This window comes from Bombina bombina, chromosome 10 (assembly GCF_027579735.1).
Source record: "Bombina bombina isolate aBomBom1 chromosome 10, aBomBom1.pri, whole genome shotgun sequence".
NCBI lineage: Eukaryota > Metazoa > Chordata > Amphibia > Anura > Bombinatoridae > Bombina > Bombina bombina.
Genome location: NC_069508.1, coordinates 190827216 through 190844549, shown reverse-complemented (window position 1 = coordinate 190844549; position 17334 = coordinate 190827216). Strand labels below are relative to the sequence as shown.

General features: G+C 39.5%; 1 protein-coding gene across 5 annotated transcripts in view; it reads left to right on the top strand.

The window, feature by feature from the left end:
- Positions 1-17334, top strand: part of SZT2 (SZT2 subunit of KICSTOR complex) — a 482374-nt gene that overhangs the window by 209412 nt on the left and 255628 nt on the right. For all 5 annotated transcript variants that reach the window (XM_053693604.1, XM_053693601.1, XM_053693602.1 and 2 more), the window contains 2 exons: positions 15073-15175; positions 16316-16445. In XM_053693604.1, the coding sequence (XP_053549579.1) occupies positions 15073-15175; positions 16316-16445 (233 nt within the window). The remainder of the gene's footprint in view (positions 1-15072; positions 15176-16315; positions 16446-17334) is intronic.

Genomic DNA, 17334 nt, shown 5'->3' with positions numbered 1-17334 from the left:
ATCTGGATCAGGAGACAAGGGATTCTCTTCTTTGGTGGTTGTCTCAGGATCATCTCTCCCAGGGAACCTGCTTCCGAAGACCCATCTGGGTGATTGTGACAACGGACGCCAGCCTACTGGGGCTCTCTAAAAGCTCAGGGGACATGGACTCGGAAGGAGTCTGTTCTCCTCTTAAACATTCTGGAGTCAGACAACATAACTTCAGTGGCTTACATTAACCATCAGGGGGGAACTCGGAGTTCCTTGGCCATGACAGAGGTAGCCAAGATAATTCAGTGGGCAGAGAACCACAACTGCTGTCTGTCTGCGATCCACATTACAGGAGTGGACAACTGGAAAGCGGATTTTATGAGCAGACAGACCTTTAACCCGGGGGAGTGGGAACTCCATCCGGAAGTGTTTTCCAGCTTGATTCTCAAATGGGGACAGCAGGAACTGGATCTCATGGCATCTCGGCAGAATGCTAAGCTCCAGAGGTACAGGTCAAGATCAAGGGATCCTCAGGCTGTACTGATGGATGCTCTGGCGGTCCCTTGGAATTTCAGTCTTGCATACTTATTTCCTCCGTACGCTCTCCTTCCTCGGGTCATTGCTCGAATCAAACAGGAGAGGACATCAGTGATCCTCATTGCACCGGCATGGCCTGCAGGATCTGGTATGTAGATCTAGTAGAGATGTCATCTCTCTCTCCTTGGAGACTTCCACTAAGGTAGGACCTTCTACTTCAAGGGCCTTTCCTTCACCCAAATCTAGTTTCTCTGAAGCTGACTGCTTGGAGATTGAACGCTTAATTTTATCTAAGTGTGGGTTTTCTAAGTCATTCATTTAGACCATGATTCAGGCTCGTAAGCCTGTTACCAGGAAGATTTACTATAAGATATGGCGTAAATATCTGTATTAGTGTGAATCCAGAGGCTACTCTTGGAGTAGAGTTCGGATTCCTAGAATTTTGTCTTTTCTCCAAGAGGGTTTGGAGAAGGTTTTATCAACAAGTTCCTTAAAGGGTCAAATATCAGCCTTGTCTATTTTGTTACATAAACGTCTGGTGGATGTACCAGACGTGCAATCGTTCTGTCAGGACTTAGTCCGAATCAGGCCTGTGTTTATGTTGAAATATTTTTATTCAAAAATTTTTTACAGATACAATAAATCAATGATCAAACATTCCAATGGTCAAAGGTCATTCAAATAATAAAGATATTACTCCAGAAATACACATTATGTCCCGCTAATTCAAGGTTGTAACAGAACATTCGAAAAAATCAATATAGATACCACAAACAACATTTCGTCTGGCCTAGTCCGTGTCCGCCCCCCCCCCTTCTCCTAGAAGCCTCATGATAATGTATAAAAGGTTCCCACTGTAGTAGGAATGCTTTTTTATCGTTTAGAAATTCTGCTGAGGCACATGTTTTATCAAAATGGTATATCAACTTTTTTTTTATCAGTTCAAAGCTCGGAGGGAGTCCCTTCCAAAATTGGGCTATGCCTAACCTAACTATTGTGCATATCCATCCTCCCAATTTGTTATTGTGTCTAGAGAGCCCTGGTATCGGGAAGTGGAGTAAAGCTTGTTCCATAGTTAGCTTTATTGTTTTTTCAAAGATCTCACTCATGAGAGCTGAAGTTTGATCCCATATCTCCTTAACATATCTACATTCCCACCACATATGTGGGTATGTCCCAAGCTCCCCGCATCCTCTATAACAAAACTTGGTTGATGGGTCGCCTCCTCCTCCTGATCTAGTCGGGAATAAGTACCATCTAAAGGCTACTTTAATGAAGTTTTCTTTAAGGGTTGCGTTTTGTGTAAAAGATAATCCACAACTGAGTGTTTCTCTCCAAGTCTCAACTGACCAGGTTCTCCCTGTATCATTTTCCCATTTTATCATTAAGGGGGGTTTGCTGTTTGGGGGGGGGGGGTTGTTAAATAAAGTGTATAAAGTTGAAATTCCACTTCTAATGTGATAATCAGCCAGGCAGAGCCTTTCTAGTGTGGTGGTTACAGGGGCTCTTTCATTCCCCATTATTTGATATACTCTGGATTTTAGTTGGAGATAATGGTACCAGATATTTCTATCTCCTATGTCTAGGTCTTGATATTGTGTATAAGATATCATTCTACCCTCTTTAAATACATCTGCAATCCTATAGAGTCCTTTATTGTGCCATTTCTGTTGTACAGTGCGGTCAACTGAGGAGGTTTGGGTTATTAGTGGTGTGATTGCTGATTTGTTATTTAGCAATGGGAATTTAGCATTCAATATCTTCCATATCTGTAGGGTGTGTTGAATTGCTATGAATTCATTTTTCTTGTGAGTGGTAGGGGTGTCAGGGGTCCATAATGGGTGCGAGAGTGGTGTAATGTTCATAACAGCAGATTCGATATTTAACCATTGTGAGTTGTTTTTAGTTTTGAACCAGTGTAAAGTTTGAGCTATGCGGGCCGAATAGTAGTATGGGATGAGGTTCGGGAGACCCACTCCTCCTATCTTTTTGGGGGAGCACATAAGTATTTTATTGATTCTGGCTCGTTTTCCCTGCCACACAAATCGTAAGATGTCTTTTTGAAGCTTATGTAGGTCTGAGAGAGGGAGGGTGATGGGTAGGGAGCGAAATAAGTATAATAATTTAGGTAAGAGAGACATCTTGACCGAGATAATTCTACCGTAAAGGGAAATTTTGAGTTTCATCCATTTGGCTATAAGAGCTCTGATTGTCTTAAACATGGGGAGATAATTTATATGAAAGAGGGAGTGAATGTTGCCAGAGAGATGAATTCCCAGATATTTAATGGATTTTTTAGGCCATCCAAATGAGAAGTTTAGCTCTATTAATTTTTTGGTATGGGCGGGGATTCCAACACCCAGAGCTTCACATTTTTCCCCATTGATTTTATATCCCGATAGGGTCCCAAATTGTTGAATTATTTTATATACTAATGGGAGGGATAATAGTGGTTTTGTTAATGTCAATATCACGTCATCCGCGAATAGAGATATCTTGTGTTCTAAGTGTCCCACCTCAATTCCTGATATGTCCCTGCTATCTCTGATTTTGATGGCCAATGGTTCAATGCTCAAAGCGAATAGGAGCGGGGATAATGGGCATCCTTGTCTGGTTCCGTTATTAATGTGTATTGGGGAAGATTGATAGCCTGATAATTTAACAAATGCTGTCGGGGAGGAGTATAATGATTTGATAGCCTTTTGAAACTCCCCCTTAATGCCTACCTTTTCGAGTACTGCGAACATAAAACCCCAATCAACTCTATCGAATGCCTTCTCTGCATCCAGAGATAGAAACAGAGAAGGCACCCGTCTCACAGTGGCCACATTAATAAGGTCTATAATTTTTCTTGTGTTATCTGGGGCTTCCCTTTGAGAAATAAAGCCTACTTGATCTGGGTGGATTAATTTAATAAGGAGTGGGTTTAGACGATTTGCTAATATTTTGGTGAATAGCTTGATGTCCTGATTAATCAGGGAAATGGGCCTATAATTTTGGCAATGACATTTATTCTTTCCTGGTTTTGGGATCACTGAAATTCTGGCCATCAACATTTCTTTTGGTATTTCCTTGCCCTGCATCATAGCGTTGAAAACTTTGACCAACTGTGGAACAAGGGTTGTAGGGTTTTGTAGAAGATGCCAGGGTATCCGTCAGGGCCCGGGGCTTTAGATCCTTTTAGATTTTTAATACAAAGTTTTATTTCTTCTTGTGTTATGGGGCGATTTAAGGAGTCTAATTCCTCTTCTGTTAGTGATGGCAGTTTACTATCTCCGAGAAACGAGAGTAGATCTGATGTTCTATTTTTGCCTTTATGTGGATTAGGGATGTTATACAATTTAGTATAGTAGTCTGCAAATAAGTTGGCGATATCTTGTGGGTCATTAGTGGTCTTATTATCTGGGGATTGTATTTGTGGGACAGTTGTGGTCCTAACAATTTCCTTCAATTTGTTTGCTAACATCCGGTCAGGTTTGTTCCCGTAAATATAGTATTGTGTGTCAACAACTTTTATTGATCTGACAGCCTCCGAATTTAAGAGTGAATCTAGTTCTGTGTTTTTGGCTTTAAGCTCGGTTATTAGTGTACGTGAAGGATTGTGTCCAAGTTGTGACCTAAGTCTATTCGTCTCTGCTTTTAAACTTAGCAGTTTGGCCTCCCTTTGCTTATTTTGTTTGCTAGATTCGGATATGAGTAGACCCCGTGTGAAGGCTTTCAGTGCCCCCCATTCTAGGGCTGGATTGTCGGTGGAGTTATTGTTAATTTCGATAAATTCAGCAATTTGTTGCTTAATCGTGTCTAAAGTTGGGCCTTCTCTAAGTAATGATGCATTAAGTGACCAGGATTTCACTCTTTGTGGGTTAATTAGTCCAGCCAATGTGGTTTCCACTATAGAGTGGTCTGACCAGGAGCAGTTAGTAATGGTTGTATTGACTATTAGGGAGACTAGGATTTGGCTTACAAATATGTAATCTATTCTAGATTGTGATGCGTGCATGGGGGAATAATATGTGTAGTCGTGTACCCCATGATTCATAGCGCGCCAGCTATCTGTCAGGTTGTGATCTAGGGTGAAGTCAAGTAATATCCTACTAGATTTTATGGTTGTGTTAGTGGTTGTGGATGCTTGTGTAGATCTGTCAATTTTATCGTTCATGGTAAGGTTAAAGTCACCCCCTATTATAGTTTTATATTTTTTCCACAACGTTAAATGTTTGCTGAGCTTAGAGATAAAGTTGGATTGCAGCTCGTTAGGAGCATATACATTCACCAACAGAATTGGGGTATTATGGATTGAGCCTTGTATTATGATATATCTGCCTTCTTTATCCCTTATTACAGATTCCTCATGAAAATTTAGGGATGAGTGGATGAGCACTGAAACTCCGCATTTCTTTTTCGGGCCTATGGCGTGAAATTGTGTGGGGTATACCTTATCCCAATATTTAGGAGTGAACATAGGTGTAAAGTGTGTTTCCTGTAGCATCACAATCTTGTCATTCAGGGCTTTATATTCTAAGATTGCCTTTTTTCTTTTGATGTCTGAGTTTAAACCCCTAACATTGTGCGAAATAATTTTTATAGACATGGTAATTGTTTAGAGGGAGCTGCCTTATTGCGGTACCTTAATATCCCTAGAAGTAGAATCAGGACTTCTATCCTCTGAGGGGGGGCCCCCCGGACCAGGCCAAACTTGATTCTCATAGCTGAAAAGCATAATAAACCTTCATGGAAGTTAAGAAGCAAATATAGTGTTACAGATATCTTATCAACAGTTAGTGTCTTTGGAGTGGCAGGTGTATAAACCATCTCATAGGTAGCATGGAGTAACCAAAAGAAAGATGACCAATGATATAACAATAATATATTAGAAATCAACATTGGAAATAATAGAATATATGTGAATTGAAAAAACAATAACATTTAAGCAGCATCAGAGCCTGAACCTGAATTTAGCTCAATTTGAGTATGGGGTTATGGAGATCAGAGGGGGGTTAAGGAGGGGTATTGGGGTGGATGAGGGAGGGTGGGGATGGGGAGGGGAGATCCTGAGATTGTATTGAACTGGAATGAACATCAGTAACCCCTCTTAACGGGGGATACGGGAAGTACAACTTAAGTAACCCTTTATAAGGCTAGGTGTATCTCAATCTGTCTACCAGGCTAGAAACTTTAGGGTGCTAAAGGTTGGCTAGGGTTGATAGGTAGTTAGTGCCTAGACGGTATCTCTCAGGGGTAAGGGTTATTTAAAGAGTATGTCACCTGGGTACTTGAATTTACATGTAACTACATAGAAAAAAGAAGGCACACAAAAATATTAAACTTCAACAAAGGAAAGAAAAAAGAAAGACAACATATCAATCTGCATTGGGCATAGCCCATCTCAGTGAAACAGTCACAGCTGAAAGTGAGTTAGTCTTATAGTGCTCAAAGTATATTGATCTACTTAGCTCTCATGACAAAGTATTCTCAGTCTCATCAGATTCTGCCTCCCCAGATTCTTGTCTGGGATCAATTCTTTGTTTCTTTGCTTTGCCATTTCTTCCCACTGGAATCCATTCCTTCTGGAATAATTTTCTTGGTGGTGATGACCCAGTAGGTGTAGATGGTATATCAGCTTGGATTTGAAGACGGTGAAGCAGAGCCTTCCCTTCTTCCAGGGTATTGCAGCTGTAGCTTCCATTCTGATATGAAAAAACCAGTCTGAAAGGAAAATTCCACCTATATTTTATGTGTTCCTTCGCTAGGGCTGCAGTGATTGGCTTCATATCTCTTCTTTCTTTCATGTAATTAGCAAGAGTCCATGAGCTAGTGACGTATGGGATATTACATTCCTACCAGGAGGGGCAAAGTTTCCCAAACCTTAAAATGCCTATAAATACACCCCTCACCACACCCACAATTCAGTTTTTTACAAACTTTGCCTCCGATGGAGGTGGTGAAGTAAGTTTGTGCTAGATTCTACGTTGATATGCGCTCCGCAGCAAGTTGGAGCCCGGTTTTCCTCTCAGCGTGCAGTGAATGTCAGAGGGATGTGAGGAGAGTATTGCCTATTTGAATGCAGTGATCTCCTTCTAAGGGGTCTATTTCATAGGTTCTCTGTTATCGGTCGTAGAGATTCATCTCTTACCTCCCTTTTCAGATCGACGATATACTCTTATATATACCATTACCTCTGCTGATTCTCGTTTCAGTACTGGTTTGGCTATCTGCTATATGTAGATGAGTGTCCTGGGGTAAGTAAGTCTTATTTTCTGTGACACTCCTAGCTATGGTTGGGCACTTTGTTTATAAAGTTCTAAATATATGTTTTCAAACATTTATTTGCCTTGACTCAGAATGTTCAACTTTCCTTATTTTTCAGACAGTCAGTTTCATATTTGGGATAATGCATTTTAATTTAACATTTTTTACCTTAAAATTTGACTTTTTCCCTGTGGGCTGTTAGGCTCGCGGGGGCTGAAAATGCTTCATTTTTTTGCGTCATTCTTGGCGCAGACTTTTTTGGCGCAAAAATTCTATTTCCGTTTCCGGCGTCATACGTGTCGCCGGAAGTTGCGTCATTCTTTGACGTTATTTTGCGCCAAAAATGTCGGCGTTCCGGATGTGGCGTCATTTTTGGCGCCAAAAAGCATTTAGGCGCCAAATAATGTGGGCGTCTTATTTGGCGCGAAAAAATATGGGCGTCACTTTTGTCTCCACATTATTTAAGTCTCATTTTTTATTGCTTCTGGTTGCTAGAAGCTTGTTCTTTGGCATTTTTTCCCATTCCTGAAACTGTCATTTAAGGAATTTGATCAATTTTGCTTTATATGTTGTTTTTTTCTTTTACATATTGCAAGATGTTCCACGTTGCAACTGAGTCAGAAGATACTTCAGGAAAATCACTGCACAGTGCTGGAGCTACCAAGCTAAGTGTATCTGCTATAAACTTTTGGTATCTGTTTCTCCAGCTGTTATTTGTATTGCATGTCATGTCAAACTTATTAATGCAGATAAAATTTCCTTTAGTACTGTTACATTACCTGTTGCTGTTCCGTCAACATCTAATTTTCAGAGTGTTCCTGATAACATAAGAGATTTTATTTTTTAAATCCATTAAGAAGGCTATGTCTGTTATTTCTCCTTCTAGTATACATAAAAGTCTTTTAAAACTTCTCTTTTTTCAGATGAATTTTTAAATGAACATCATCATTCTGATACTGATAATGGTTCTTCTGGTTCAGAGGTTTCTGTCTCAGAGGTTGATGCTGATAAATCTTTGTATTTGTTCAAGATGGAATTTATTCGTTCTTTACTTAAAGAAGTGTTATTTGCATTAGAAATAGAGGATTCTGGTCCTCTTGATACTAAATGTAAACGTTTAAATAAGGTTTTTAAATCTCCTGTAGTTATTCCAGAAGTGTTTTATCTCCCTGATGCTATTTCTGAAGTAATTTCCAGGGAATGGAATAATTTGGGTAATTTATTTACTCCTTCTAGACGTTTAAGCAAATTATATCCTGTGCCATCTGACAGATTAGAGTTTTTTGGGACAAAAATCCCTAAGGTTATGGGGCTGTCTCTACTCCTGCTAATGTACTACTATTCCTACGGCAGATAGTACTTCATTTAAGGATCCTTTAGATAGGAAAATTGATTCCTTTCTAAGAAAAGCTTACTTATGTTCAGGTAATCTTCTTAGACCTGCTATATTTTTAGTGGATGTTGCTGCAGCTTCAACGTTTTGGTTAGAAGCTTTAGTGCAACAAGTAACAGATCATAATTTTATAGCATTATTATTATTCTATAACATGCTAATAATTTTATTGGTGATACCATCTTTTGATATCATTAGAGTTGATGTCAGGTATATGTCTCTAGCTATTTTAGCTAGAAAAGCTTTATGGATTAAACTTGGAATGCTGACATGTCTTCTAAGTCAACTTTGCTTTCCCTTTCTTTCCAGGGTAAATAATCATTTTTCGTTCCTTTCCTCACAAGGAACAAAAGCCTGATCCTTCATCCTCAGGAGCGGTATCAGTTTGGAAACTATTTCCAGTTTGGAATATATCCAAGCCTTATAGAAACCTATAGCCAGCTCCTAAGTACCTATGAAGGTGCGGCCCTTATTCCAGCTCAGCTGGTATGGGGCAGATTACGTTTTCTTCAAAGAAATTTGGATCAATTCCGTTCTTAATCTCTGGTTTCAGAAACATTGTTTCAGAAAGGTACAGAATTGGCTTCAAGTTAAGGCCTCCTGCTAAGAGATTCTTTTCTTTCCCGTGTCCCAGTTAACACAGCAAAGGCTCAGCATTTCTGAAATGTGTTTCAGATCTAGAGTTGGCTGGAGTATTTATGCCAGTTCCAGTTCTGGAACAGGGGCTGGGGTTTTATTTTATCTCTTCATTGTACCAAAGAAGGTCAATTCCTTCAGACCAGTTCCGGATCTATCATTATTGAATCGTTATGTTAGGATACCAACATTCAAGATGGTTACTGTAGGACTATCCTGCCTTTTGTTTAGCAAGGGCATTATATGTCTACAATAGATTTACAGGATGTGTATCTGCATATTCCGATTCATCCAGATCACTTTTAGTGTCTGAGATTCTCTTTTTAGACAAGCATTACCAGTTTTGTGGCTCTACCGTTTGGCCTAGCCTCAGTTCCAAGAATTTTTTTCAAAGGTTCTCGGTGCCCTTCTTTCTGTAATCAGAGAATAGGGTTTTGGTATTTCCTTATTTGGACGATATCTTGGTACTTGCTCAGTCTTCTCATTTTCGAAGAATCTCATACGAATCGACTTGTGTTGTTTCTTCAAGTTCATGGTTGGAGGATCAATTTACCATTCAGTTCATTGATTCCTCAGACAAGGGTAACCTTTTTAGGTTTCTAGATAAATTCAGTGTCTATGACTCTGTCCTTGTCAGACAAGAGAAGTTTAACATTGATATCAGCTTGTCAAAACCTTCAGTCACAATCATTCCCTTTGGTAGCCTTATGCATGGAAATGTTGGGTCTTAGGACTGCCGCATCAGATGCGATCTCCTTTGCTCGTTTTCACATGCGACCTCTTCAGCTCTGTATGCTGAACCAATGGTGCAGGGATTACTCAAAGATATCTCAATTAATATCTTTAAACCGATTTTACAACACTCTCTGACATGGTGGACAGATCACCATCGTTTAGTTCAGGGGGCTTCTTTGTTCTTCCGACCTGGACTATAATCTCAACAGATGCAAGTCTTACAGGTTGGGGAGCTGTGTGGGGGTATCTGACGGCACAAGGGGTTTGGGAATCTCAGGAGGTGAGATTTCCGATCAATATTTTGGAACTCCGTGCAATTTTCAGAGCTCTTCAGTCTTGGCCTCTTCTGAAGAGAGAGTTGTTCATTTGTTTTCAGATAGACAATGTCACAACTGTGGCATACATCAATCATCAAGGAGGGACTCACAGTCCTCTGGCTATGAAAGAAGTATCTCGAATTTTGGTTTGGGCGGAATCCAGCTCCTGTCTAATCTCTGCGGTTCATATCCCAGGTATGGACAATTGGAAAGCGGATTATCTCAGTCGCCAAACGTTGCATCCGGGCGAATGGTCTCTTCACCCAGAGGTATTTCTTCAGATTGTTCAAATGTGGGAACTTCCAGAAATAGATCTGATGGCTTCTCATCTAAACAAGAAACTTCCCAGGTATCTGTCCAGATCCCGGGATCCTCAGGCGGAGGCAGTGGATGCATTATCACTTCCTTGGAAGTATCATCCTGCCTATATCTTTCCGCCTCTAGTTCTTCTTCCAAGAGTAATCTCCAAGATTCTGTAGGAATGCTCGTTTGTTCTGCTGGTAGCTCCGGCATGGCCTCACAGGTTTTGGTATGCGGATCTTGTCCGGATGGCCTCTTGCCAACCGTGGACTCTTCCGTTAAGACCAGACCTTTTGTCTCAAGGTCCTTTTTTTCCATCAGGATCTGAAATCCTTAAATTTAAAGGTATGGAGATTGAACGCTTGATTCTTGGTCAAAGAGGTTTCTCTGACTCTGTGATTAATACTATGTTACAGGCTCGTAAATCTGTATCCAGAGAGATATATTATAGAGTCTGGAAGACTTATATTTCTTGGTGTCTTTCTCATCATTTTTCTTGGCATTCTTTTAGAATACCGAGAATATTACAGTTTCTTCAGGATGGTTTAGATAAGGGTTTGTCCGCAAGTTCCTTGAAAGGTCAAATCTCTGCTCTTTCTGTTCTTTTTCACAGAAAGATTGCTATTCTTCCTGATATTCATTGTTTTGTACAAGCTTTGGTTCGTATAAAGCCTGTCATTAAGTCAATTTCTCCTCCTTGGAGTTTGAATTTGGTTCTGGGGGCTCTTCAAGCTCCTCCATTTGAACCTATGCATTCATTGGATATTAAATTACTTTCTTGGAAAGTTTTGTTCCTTTTGGCCATCTCTTCTGCCAGAAGAGTTTCTGAATTATCTGCTCTTTCTTGTGAGTCTCCTTTTCTGATTTTTTATCAGGATAAGGCGGTGTTGCGAACTTCTTTTGAATTTTTACCTAAGTTGTGAATTCCAACAACATTAGTAGAGACATTGTGGTTCCTTCATTATGTCTTAATCCTAAGAATTCTAAGGAGAAATCGTTGCATTCTTTGGATGTTATTAGAGCTTTGAAATATTATGTTGAAGCTACTAAGTCTTTCCGAAAGACTTCTAGTTTATTTGTTATCTTTTCCGGTTTTAGAAAGGCCAGAAAACTTCTGCCATTTCTTTGGCATCTTGGTTGAAATCTTTAATTCATCTTGCCTATGTTGAGTCGGGTAAGACTCCGCCTCATAGGATTACAGATCATTCTACTAGGTCAGTTTCTACTTCCTGGGCGTTTAGGAATGAAGCTTCGGTTGATCAGATTTGCAAAGCGGCAACTTGGTCCTCTTTGCATACTTTTACCAAATTCTACCATTTTGTTGTATTTTCTTCTTCTGAAGCAGTTTTTGGTAGAAAAGTACTTCAGGCAGCGGTTTCAGTTTGAATCTTCTGCTTATGTTTTTCATTAAACTTTATTTTGGGTGTGGATTATTTTCAGCAGGAATTGGCTGTCTTTATTTTATCCCTCCCTCTCTAGTGACTCTTGTGTGGAAAGATCCACATCTTGGGTAGTCATTATCCCATACGTCACTAGCTCATGGACTCTTGCTAATTACATGAAAGAAAACATAATTTATGTAAGAACTTACCTGATAAATTCATTTCTTTCATATTAGCAAGAGTCCATGAGGCCCGCCCTTTTTTTGTGGTGGTTATGATTTTTTTGTATAAAGCACAATTATTCCAATTCCTTATTTTATATGCTTTCGCACTTTTTTCTTATCACCCCACTTCTTGGCTATTCGTTAAACTGAATTGTGGGTGTGGTGAGGGGTGTATTTATAGGCATTTTAAGGTTTGGGAAACTTTGCCCCTCCTGGTAGGAATGTATATCCCATACGTCACTAGCTCATGGACTCTTGCTAATATGAAAGAAATGAATTTATCAGGTAAGTTCTTACATAAATTATGTTTTTTCGGAGTGTGATTGGGGCTAGATCTGTGAATATTTGTATGTTGTGCCCTTCAAACTCTATGCATTTTTTATCTCTGGATGCTTTTAATATCCTTTCTTTGGCATGATAATAATGCATTTTTAGAATTATGTCTCTGTTTGTGTTTTGTTGCGGTCTTGTGAGGGCCCTGTGGACCCTGTCCATTAGGAGAGAAGTTGGATCAATATCCGGGACTAGTTGCGTGAACAACTCGGTGATGGTTATCAGGCCTGTGTTTAAACCGGTTACTCCTCCCTGGAGTCTTAACCTTGTTCTGAAAGGGACAGTCTACACCAGAATTTTTATTGTTTTAAAAGATAGATAATCCCTTTATTACCCATTTCCCAGTTTTGCATAACCAACACAGTTATAATAATATACTTTTAACCTCTGTGATTATCTTGTATCTAAGCCTCTGCAAACTGCCCTCTTTTCAGTTCTTTTGACAGACTTGCAGTCTAGCCAATCAGTGCCTGCTCCCAGATAACTTCTCGTGCACAAGCACAGTGTTATCTATATGAAATACGTGAACTAACACCCTCTAGTGGTGAAAAACTGTTAAAATGCAATCTGAAAGAGGTGGGCTTCAAGGTCTAAGAAATTAGCATATGAACCTCCTAGGTTAAGCTTTCAACTAAGAATACCAAGAGAACAAAGCAAAATTGGTGATAAAAGTAAATTGGATAATTGTTTAAAATTACATGCTCTATCTGAATCATGAAAGTTTATTTTGGCCTACACTGTCCCTTTAAGGTTCTTCAGCAGGCTCCGTTTGAGCCTATGCATTCCTTAGATATTAAGCTGTTATCTTGGAAGGTTTTGTTTCTTGTTGCTATTTCATGTGCTCGTAGAGTTTCAGAGCTCTCTGCATTACAGTATGAGTCTCCTTACCTTATTTTTCATTCGGATAAGGTAGTTTTGCGTACTAAGTTAGGGTTTCTCCCTAAAGTGGTTTCAGATCGGAAAATTAATCAGGAGATTGTTGTTCCTTCTTTATGTCCTAAACCTTCTTCTCATAAGGAACGTCTGCTGCACAACCTAGATGTGGTGCGTGCATTGAAATTCTATTTACAAGCGACTAAGGATTTTCGTCAGTGTTCTGCTCTGTTTGTGGTTTTCTCGGGGAAACGTAAGGGGCAGAAAGCTACGGCTACTTCTCTTTCTTTGTGGCTGAAGAGTATCATTCGCTTGGCTTATGAATCTACTGGACAGCATCCTCCTGAGAGAGTTACGGCTCATTCTACAAGGGCTGTTTCCTCTTCCTGGGCATTCAAACATGAAGCTTCTGTGGAACAGATTTGCAAGGCTGCAGCTTGGTCCTCTCTTCACACTTTTTCAAAGTTCTATAAATTTGATACTTTTGCCTCGGCTGAGGCTTCTTTTGGGAGAAAGGTTCTTCAAGCAGTGGTGCCTTCCGTTTAGGTTCCCTGTCTTGTCCCTCCCTTATCATCTGTGTCCTCTAGCTTTGGTATTGATTCCCAATAGTAAATAGATGATCCGTAGACTCACCATGTCATTAGAAAGAAAATGAAATTTATGCTTACCTGATACATTTCTTTCTTTCTTGACGCGGTGAGTCCACGGCCCGCCCTGTTTTAAGACATGTTTTTTTGATATGTTATAAACCTCAGACACCTCTGCACCTTGTTACTTCCTTTCTCTCCTTTACTTCGGTCGAATGACTGGGGTTGGAGGGGAGGTGATATTTAACAGTTTTGCTGTGGTGCTCTTTGTGGACTCACCGTGTCAAGAAAGAAAGAAATTTATCAGGTAAGCATAAATTTCATTTTCCATCGAGGGGAGGAGAGTCCACGGCTCCCGCCCGTAGCTCCGATGAGCGGACCTAAATTTATTTTATCTTCTGGCACCATTTATACCATGATATTTCTCCTACTGTTCCTTGTTCCCTCGGCAGAATGACTGGGGGATGAGGGAAGTGGGGGAGAGGTATTTAAACCTTTGGCTGGGGTGTCTTTTCCTCCTCCTGGTTGCCAGGTTCTTAATTCCCAACAGTAATGAATGAAGCCGTGGACTCTTCTCCACTCGATGGAAATGAAATTGTCAGGTAAGCATAATTTATGTTTTCAAATAACAATATATAGGTAAACAAGCTGTTTGCTAACAATTAAATGTACTCCAGCAGGCCAAATGGACCATTGGGGACAAAATAATGGGGAAAAACCCTTTAAGAACCAGTCCTTAGTGATACATCTGCTCTTTGTCCTAAGTTTAACCTCTGCTCTTTATCCTAAGTGAGGTTGCTCCCTCTACGTGTAGTAAAACTACAGCTTCTTATTTAAAATGAGGTGTCCTGCAATATTTATTTAAAAGGACATTAAACACTTTTTTTCCTAAAACATATTTTTATTTCATGCTTACTAGAGAACCCAAAAAGCAAATTCTGTAACCTGCAAATGCTACAAATCAATTAGCTGGTATAAACAGTTTGCTCTTTGCTTCTCTAGGTGGAGTGGGATTAATGTCCCTTTACGCTTGACCTGTGCAGTACATGTTTGACATATTAAAGGGACAGTCAACACCAGAATTTTTGTTGTTTTAAAAGATAGATAATCACTTAATTAGCAACTCCCCAGTTTTGCATAACCAACACAGTTATAATAATACACATTTTACCTCTGTAATGACCTTTTATCTAAGCCTCAGCAGACTGCCCCCTTATTTCACTTCTTTTGACAGACTTGCATTTTAGCCATTCAGAGCTGTCTCCATGGTAAATTCACATGCATGAGCTCAATGTTATCTATATGAAACACGTGAACTAATGCCCTCTAGTGGTGAAAAAGATCAAAATGCATTTAGAGGCGGCCTTCAAGGTCTAAGAAATTATCATATGAACCTCCTAGGTTTAGCTTTCAACTAAGAATACCAAGAGAACAAAGCAAAATTGGTGATAAAAGTAAATTGGAAAGTTGTTTAAAATGACATGCCCTATTTGAAACATGAAAGTTTTGGACTTTAAGGATATTTGCTCATTTCAGTGTTGGGTCTGCTCATGATGGATTAGAAGAGGTTGAAGAAAGTCAACGGCTTCACCAGCTTATTGTAAGGAAAGTGGGAGAAATCTGCCGAGTTGTTAATCAGGTAATAAATCAGGAATCAATATTAAATGTGTTTTTGTCTTGGCTACTAGTGCTGGTAACAGAATATAATGATGACCTCTTTAATGCTGGTTTATGACTCCAAAGACCTCTAACACCAGGGTAGCAAAAACGTGCACGCTGTGAGGCTTCACACCAAAAAAGCCCCAAACAGATATATCCCAAAACGAGTGTACAGCAGCACTGTAATTATATGCACTTTATTGCAGACTCTGACAAAGTATACAATGTTTCTGATCTAACAGTAATACATGATTAAGGATCATTAGATCAGAAACGTTGCATAGTTTGTCAGAGTCTGCAATAAAGTGCATATAATTACAGTGCTGCTGTACACTGGTTTTTGCATAATGCTGGTCTATGGCCACATTACCTAAGAAGATTTCTATAATTTTTTTTAAACTGAATCAGCTGTGACACCAAAACTAGTTTTTGTTTTCTTTGTTACATCCAGAAATACTACTCCTGAATGTGTTACAAGTTTTATTGTTTGAGAAAATGGATATCCTGCATTGAATAAATGTATTTTCTGTTTTCATGCGTGGGAGGCATATCCCTGTTTACAAAAAGAAGTGTTGGAATTATCCTTACTATAACATAAAACCCCTGAGATATTTTTGGTGTTTGGAGTGTCCTTTTTAGCCAATGAGCCATCTGTCCCTAGGGATCAGTTGTGCACAAACATGCACTTCCTCTTATTTTCAATATCAATTCAAACGGTTTTGAGTTAGGCCCCATTTATTAATATGTGAGTAAACAAGGTTTGCAGGCTGGATTGAAGGGAGTGAGATAGTTTCTGCTGCCCCCATTTATCATTACACAAGCAAAATCTTATGCAGCCCCTGCATCCTACTCTCATGCAACCAATCAAGCGGGAGATCACTTCTGAGGTTGCAGAGAGGTCTTAGGACACTGCCAAGGGTCAAAAGCATCATCCACAGCTTCATAAACTGAGGCCTTAATCTTTTCTAAACCCCCCCCAATATTTTAACATTTTTAGTTTGATTGTTGTTTCTTTAAGTGAATGGTAAAACAACTAAGTTGAATGTTCTTTTAGCGTCTTTCAGTTCCGTTTTAACCAGCCGTGCCCTCCTCCTCCTTACTATGCTTTGTTTTTCACCAGCGTTTGCTGCTTCAGGATCTTCATGAAACCCTCTTGTGCAACAACCTTCTGGTTGCTGAGAGCGAGGAGGACATCTGGAAAAGTGAGAGCCCGTATGCCTCATATCGCCAGCGTCTACTCGCAAATGAAGGTGAGGATGTTACTAAACTTTACAAAGGGACATTAAAGTGAAGGTAAACAAAAACGGTCTATTCTAAATAATTTAACATATTAAGCCAAATAAATACAACTTTCATTCATCAATATTTCTAAATCTTTATATTACCTGCGATATCGCATATTATTGTCATCTATTCGGCTATCCGAAAATCAACCCGTAAAATATTTTTTTTTTTATAAACAACGATCACGTTGTTCAGCCATCCAATTGATTCTTTGGCCGTTAGGCGGCCGTCAATTTACGTCATCATGGGATGCTTCGAGATGCGCATGCGTGACAGTTTGTACATCGCAGTTGCCAAGCGCGCGCGTTCACGTTTGGCGCATGCGCATTATCCACTTGATTTTTTTAGGATTAGTTGCGACCGCATCAGAAGTAAAACGGCAAAAAAGTGGAAACATTTGTTTCGCTCCTATTACCAACAGCATATCTTGTGTTATATTAATAAGTGTAGATGACAGTGAAAAATGATGCGCATGCGCGGTTATTCGACGCTCGATGTGCACGAGCTGAGTAGGCACGTATAGAGCGGGTGGGACCGCTTTATACGTCACAGTATCAGAAACCAGGAAATGGTGAATGGGAGGAGATTCAGAAGGGAACCGTAAGAAAAATATAAGTATAAAATTACATAAATCAATGTGTTTTTTTTTAAAAAAAGCTAGCGACTGCATTTAACTTAGTAAAAGGATTCTAAATACGATTGATGGATGCAAAAACTTTACCTTCACTTTAAACTCAAAACTAAATTTCCTGTAAATTTATTAATTAAAGGGACACAACGGTTTCCTTAATAATTCAGATAGAACATACAATTTTAAACAACTTTCCAATTTACTTCTATTACCTTATTTGCTTA